The sequence below is a fragment of the Lagenorhynchus albirostris genome, chromosome 15 (assembly GCF_949774975.1).
Source record: "Lagenorhynchus albirostris chromosome 15, mLagAlb1.1, whole genome shotgun sequence".
NCBI lineage: Eukaryota > Metazoa > Chordata > Mammalia > Artiodactyla > Delphinidae > Lagenorhynchus > Lagenorhynchus albirostris.
In genome coordinates this window covers 59074503-59080502 of record NC_083109.1, presented here as the reverse complement: position 1 = coordinate 59080502, position 6000 = coordinate 59074503, and the positions used below count along the sequence as shown (strand labels likewise).

General features: G+C 47.9%; 1 protein-coding gene across 4 annotated transcripts in view; it reads left to right on the top strand.

The window, feature by feature from the left end:
• The first annotated feature begins 350 nt into the window (after nucleotides 1-350).
• Nucleotides 351-6000, top strand: part of TXNDC11 (thioredoxin domain containing 11) — a 67229-nt gene continuing 61579 nt past the window's right edge. For 3 of the 4 annotated variants that reach the window (XM_060124684.1, XM_060124685.1, XM_060124683.1), the window contains exon 1: nucleotides 351-691. In XM_060124684.1, coding sequence (XP_059980667.1) covers nucleotides 458-691 — 234 coding nt within the window. In that variant the 5' untranslated portion in view covers nucleotides 351-457. Of the gene's footprint in view, nucleotides 692-1063; nucleotides 1168-6000 lie in introns of all 4 variants that reach the window. The other variant, XM_060124688.1, reaches the window with a different exon arrangement.

The following is a 6000-nucleotide window of genomic DNA, read 5'->3' as shown; positions in this document are numbered from 1 at the left end:
TGTAGCCCGGGTCTGCCGAGGTCTGCGCTGGCTGTATGCAGGGAGTGGCCGGACGCTAGGCGCCGGCGCCTACGCAGACTCAGTGGACTGGGTACCGGAGCGAGCAAGTGGCTACGGCGGCTTCGGCGCGTACGTCAGGGACGGGGGCGGGGCCTGTTGGATTACGCCGCGGCTGCCCCGCCGCCAGCGGAGAACGGATCCGCGCAGACTCCGTAAGCGAGGGGGCGTGGCTCTGTGGGGGCGGGGCTGATGGGTGGTGTCCACGCAGCCTTTCGGGTGGGGGCGGAGCCGTCTGCGCGGGGGCGGGCGCCGCGGCTGCGGCGAGGCTGACGTGGACCGTACGGGTTAGCTGGCTCGGCGAGTTGCGGGATTGGGGAGCGACGGGCCGGGCCGGGCCTTCGGGCCCTTGGCGGCGGCGGCGGTATAAAGCCGGCGACGGGGAGCATGTAATGTCGGAATGCGGAGGCCGCGGCGGCGGCAGAAGCAGCGACGACGCCGAAGACGAGGGTGGCGGTGGCGGCGGCCCCGCGGGCTCCGGCTCCCTCAGCCCGGCCCCGGCTGCTTCCTCAGAGGGCCGGCTCCGCCGCGGGCTGCGCGGCGCCTCTCTCATGGCGCGCCGGCGGCCCGAGCTGCTCTGCGGGGCCGTGGCGCTCGGCTGCGCGCTGCTCCTCGCACTCAAATTCACCTGCAGGTGAGGCGGCCCGCACCCCCGGGCCCGGCGCCCCCTCGGCCCGGTGGGCGGCGCGTAGCCGTCTTGGGCCTCGGGGTCGAGGGTCGTAGCGGCCTCCGGGGAAGTCGGGCCTGACTTTTCCTGGAGCGATGGACTTGACCCTCCTCCAGCATGCGGCCATGCCCGCCGCGTTCCTTCTCTCCGGCCAGCGAGCACTAAGGCGAGGTTTTGGGGTGCTGCCCGGCGCCCCTTCCTCCCATTTTAATACCGAGGAAGGCGGGCCAGGTTCCGAGCTGCTTGTCAGCTGTTGGGGTTTCTTGGGGGTGCCCCTGTCACTTCTGCCCAGGCTGCAGGACCCTCATTTATCACCCATTTTGTTTCCCTTATGCCTAGGCTAGGCGTAGACAACCTTTAGCGTCCCACATGTTGACAATTCGTGCACTCATCGATATAGCGATTATTTATCCGCACCTCTTGTGTGCGGAGCGCTCATCCAGGTGAGCGATGAAGATAAAAAGTCCCTGTTCTCCATTCCAGGGGGTGGTACAGACAGTAAATAAGAAAACTTAATATAATTTTAAAGAGCTTCAGTAAGTGCTGTGCAGGGAATAGAAGCGAAGAGCGTGGGGCAGAAAGGCCTTCCTAAGGGAGCTAGGTAGGAAAGGCACCCACGAAGGGGAAGGGGCCAGCATTGGGGAGATCTGGGGGAAGCGTCCAGGGGAGGGGAAAGAGCAAGTGCAAAGGTCCTTTGACCTGAGGCTGGACAAGGCTGGTGTTTTCCTGGAACTGGAAGGAAGGCCTGAGTAGGCTGGAGTGTAGTGAGCAGGAAGAGTGAAAGTTAATGTCTCTCTTTGGGAAAGGACACAAATAGAAAATTTACTTTAAATTTCAAGAGTACTTTTGGGCTCCCAAATCCACAGTGTATCTCCTGGGACTCCAATTTATAAATCTGTGGTGCCACTGACTGGCATATTGGCCACGAGGAAGATTTCAACTTGGAACATTTTTATTGAGTCTGTTGAAGACAATATGTGGCCCCTGTTGTCAAAGAGATGGCAAAGGATTGGGGATTGTAGTGGAAAGAAAATTATAATAACTATCATTGAGCATTTGCTATGTGCCAGGTGCTATACTACCAGCGGGGTTTCTCAGCCTTGGTACTGTTGATATCTTGGGTCAGATAATCCTTGTTGTGGCGGGCTGTCCTGTACATTATGGGATGTTTAGCGGCATCCCTGGCCTCTGTCTACTACATGCCAGTACCTACTACCTGCTCCTACCCCTCCACCCCAGTGTGACAACCAGAAGTGTCTCCAGACAGTACCAAATGCCCTCTGGGGAACAGAATCGCCTGTTTGAGAACTACCGATTACATGAATGCATTTATTCACTTAACACGTGATCTGAGAGCCTAATATGGATCACTTAAGTCTCAATCCAGTGAAGTCTGGATATACATACTCTTCCCCTTCCAATTTACACGCGAAGGAGTGGAGCTTTGGTCGTGATGCAAAACTTGCCCCAAATCACATCCACCTAATAAGTGGCTGAACTGGAATTTGAATCCTTTATTGTCAGGAATTAGTCTCTTTACCTTGTTCTTTATCACGTCCTGCACAAGGAAATTAAAGTATTTTACAAGGTAGAATATTGCAAGGTAGTATTTGGATTCAAATTAGGAGGAGAGGTTTTCTCTCCTGTAAGGGTTGGGGGGCTTACTTGCATCATTTTGTCCATCTATAGTAATAACGTGCGGTGTTCGCTCTGAGAGAACAGGGCTTGATAGATATGAAAGTGCTTTGAGATTTCAGGAGGATGGAAGAGTGTAAACCCAATTACTAGAGCAGACTGAGCAGGGTCCCCACCTACTTCAGGCAAGGAGAGTGAACCAGTGAACAGGCTGCTTGCCTGTCCAGCTTCTTTGTGTGCCACTGGCAAATTTCAGTCTTTTAATAGACTCAGATTGATTTTTTTAGAGTCTTCTTTGATGGAATGGTATCATGATACTACTTTATCGCTCTACAACTGACTCTAACATTTCTGCCACTCTTTTCCTATTTTACTTTTAAGATCTTTGTGTTAATGAGGACAGAGGCTTAAAGGAGAGTAGAATTTTTTAAATTAATTTTTATTAATAGCTCCAGGCCTGAAATAGGTGACAGCCCTCTTCACTGTCTTGCTGCTTAGCTGAGTTCAAATCAGATAACATTAAGAAAAGGTTGATTTGGGGTTGAAACACTGTGAATAATTGTGCATTTCTGGGAACTTAAATCTCTGTGCTACCTGCTTTTCTGTGCATTGAATCTCCATGACTTCATCCTCACTTTCCTTTTACCCTGATTTGTGGGTGTGTTTTTTTGTGGGGAAAAAAATTGTGTTTGTCTCTATTACCTCTATATGTATTTTGCTTTATATATTCATTTTGCTTTATTTCGTTTTGTAAGCTCAAAGCCGCTTTAGATCCTTTGGGAGGAAGTGTAGAGTATGAGTCTCATACAAAAATTGGGAGTTGCAACAGGCCTTCCTTGTTTGCAACCATCTCTTGAGTTTTTGGTGCCTGAGATTTACACTTCAAAGCTGCAGGAGATCTTTGATCTAGGTATAGTTTCTCAAAAACGAGAGCAAATTTAGGAGTTAAATGGAAACTCATGAATGTTTCTGTTGGGGCAGAGGCATATGTTTTCTCTGCCCTGGTTAATGTTTGCTTTTTGACGGGCCATGGGTTTATCTGGCTCATTTACTTGAGGAGCTGCTCTGAACATGCAGAGCAACGGTACTAAGTTGATGATTATCCTCTGTTTGATTGTCACAGACCTACATTTTCCCTCAGATTGGGTATCTGACTTTTAAGACGAAATTTGAATAGTACAAAAATAATAACCTCCAAACAGGAGCATTTTGGACTTGCTGAGAAATGTGTCACTTATTCACTGCAAGACCTCCCTCCCTTCTGCATGACTGTCTTCTTGTCACTCAGGTCTTAGCTTAAAAGATACCACCCTGGGCTTCCCTGGTGGCACAGTGGTTGAGAATCTGCCTGCCAGTGCAGGGGACACGGGTTCGAGCTCTGGTCCGGCAAGATCCCACATGCCGCGGAGCAACTGGGCCAGGGAGCCACAGCTACTGAGCCTGCGCGTCTGGAGCCTGTGCTCCACAACAAGAGAGGCCACGACAGTGAGAGGCCCGCGCACCGCGATGAAGACTGGCCCCTGCTCTCCGCAACTAGAGAAAGCCCGCACACAGAAATGAAGACCCAACACAGCCAAATAAATAAATTTATAAAAACAGATACCACCCTGCCCACCACCCCATTGAGGAGCTTCTAGGTTTCCTGTCTCATCACTGTGTTAAATTCTCCACAGAACATGATCATTTTGTGTGGTTTTATGTTTGTTTACACGTTTGGTTGTTTGCCTGTCTCCCTTCCTGAGAAAGGAAGCCCCTTGAGAACATGTGTTCCCTCCTATAGCCTTGGTTCCTGTAGAGCAGTGCCTGAAGCACAGTAGCATTTGCTTACTGCACTTTTTTTTTTTGAATTATTGTGTAAGTGACTGGTTTTCAGGTTGTGAAGATATTTTACATAGACAGACCTCCCTGATTGCAGAGTTAAAATGTTAGTGTGAGTGCATAAATAGGAGATTTGCATTTAATAGCAACCTTTAACAGCATTACTTTATGATGTTAATAATTTTTGGTTAAAATGGGGAAGCAATATATTTAAAACCGGCTTAACTCAGGAAGCTGACACCTTCTAGATGTAGAGAAGGGGGTGGACTCTCTTCCTCAAACTAAGTGACCCAAGGCTCTTAGAGTAGCTTAGGTCTTGGGTATTTGTGTGATTTCTCTTTTGATTCTAAATATCTGGCTGTCTGCTGCGTATCTCAGAGCTAGCAGCACATTCCTTCCTGTTCCTCCTCCTTTCTACTTTGCTATATTCTGAGAAACCAGATTAGCAAGTTCATTTGCACACGTGTAAAATTAGAACACAATTAGGTGTTCCTTAGAATCACCCCTAGTAAGGCAAATGGACCTTCTGACATTTGTATTTATTTATTTACTTATTTTTGGCTGTGTTGGGTCTGTGTTGCTACGTGTGGGCTTTCTCTAGTGGTGAGCGGGGGCTACTCTTTGCAGTGCGGTGGCTTCTCTTGTTGCGGAGCACGGGCTCTAGGTGCGTGGGCTTCAGTAGCTGTGGCATGTGGGCTCAGTAGTTGTGGCTCGCGGGCTCCAGAGCGCAGGCTCAGTAGTTGTGGCTCACGGGCTTAGTTGCTCTGTGGCATGTGGGATCTTCCCGGACCAGGGCTCAAACCCATGTCCCCTGCATTGGCAGGCAGATTCTTAACCACTGGACCACCAGGGAAGTCCTTGACATTTTGATTCTTTCAGATTGTCCTTAATAATATAATATACGTCTGTATGGATTTATGTTTAATTTGCTTTCACAAAGGTTCAAGTAAGGTGTAGGGTAGGTTTGTTCATTTCACAAATTACTGAACTTCAGAGTACTGGGGACTGCCAAACAGTGAGGATATAACAGTGAAAAAGGGAGCCAGGATCCCTGCCCTCATGGAGTTAATAAACAGGTAAAATAAGTAAGTTACAGATTATGGTGAGGGCTATGAAAGCAACTTCTCGACGGGAAGCTGAGATAAAAAAATTTGAGAGCCGCCTGCTTCTGGTAGACTCATCAGAACAATCCTCACCAAGGAGGTGACACACCAGCAAAGCTTTTTGCTACTCAAATTCATTGTAGTATAATTTACATTCAGTAAAATTCACACATTTTACATGTATAGGTCCATGACTTTTGGCAAATGTAACCACCTCCATTCTCTTAGTCAAGATATAGAACATTTCCTTGTCCCCAGAAAATTTCCTCAGTACCCCTCTGCGGTTAGCCTTACTGCCCCACTCCCAGCTCTAGACAACCACTGATGTGATTTATTTCATTATAGATTGGTTTTGCCTGTTTTGGAATTTCATATAAATGCACTCATATGTATTCTTTAGTGTCTGACTTCTTTCATTCAGTATAGTTATTTTGAAACTCATCCAGTTATAGTGTGTATCAGTTCTTTTTTTATATTGCCGAGTAACATTTAATTGTAAGAATACACCCCAGTTTATTTATCCTTTCACCTAGTGAGTTACTACAGCTTTTTTATGCTTACTACTCATGTGGTTTATCTTTTCCCATCCTTATGTCTTTATGTTCAAAATGCTTTTAGATGGCATATGGTTGGGTTTTGCTTCATTATCCAACCTGGCAATCTCTTCCTCTTAATTGGGTGGTTTAGTCCTTTCATATTTAATGTAATTATTGGTATGGT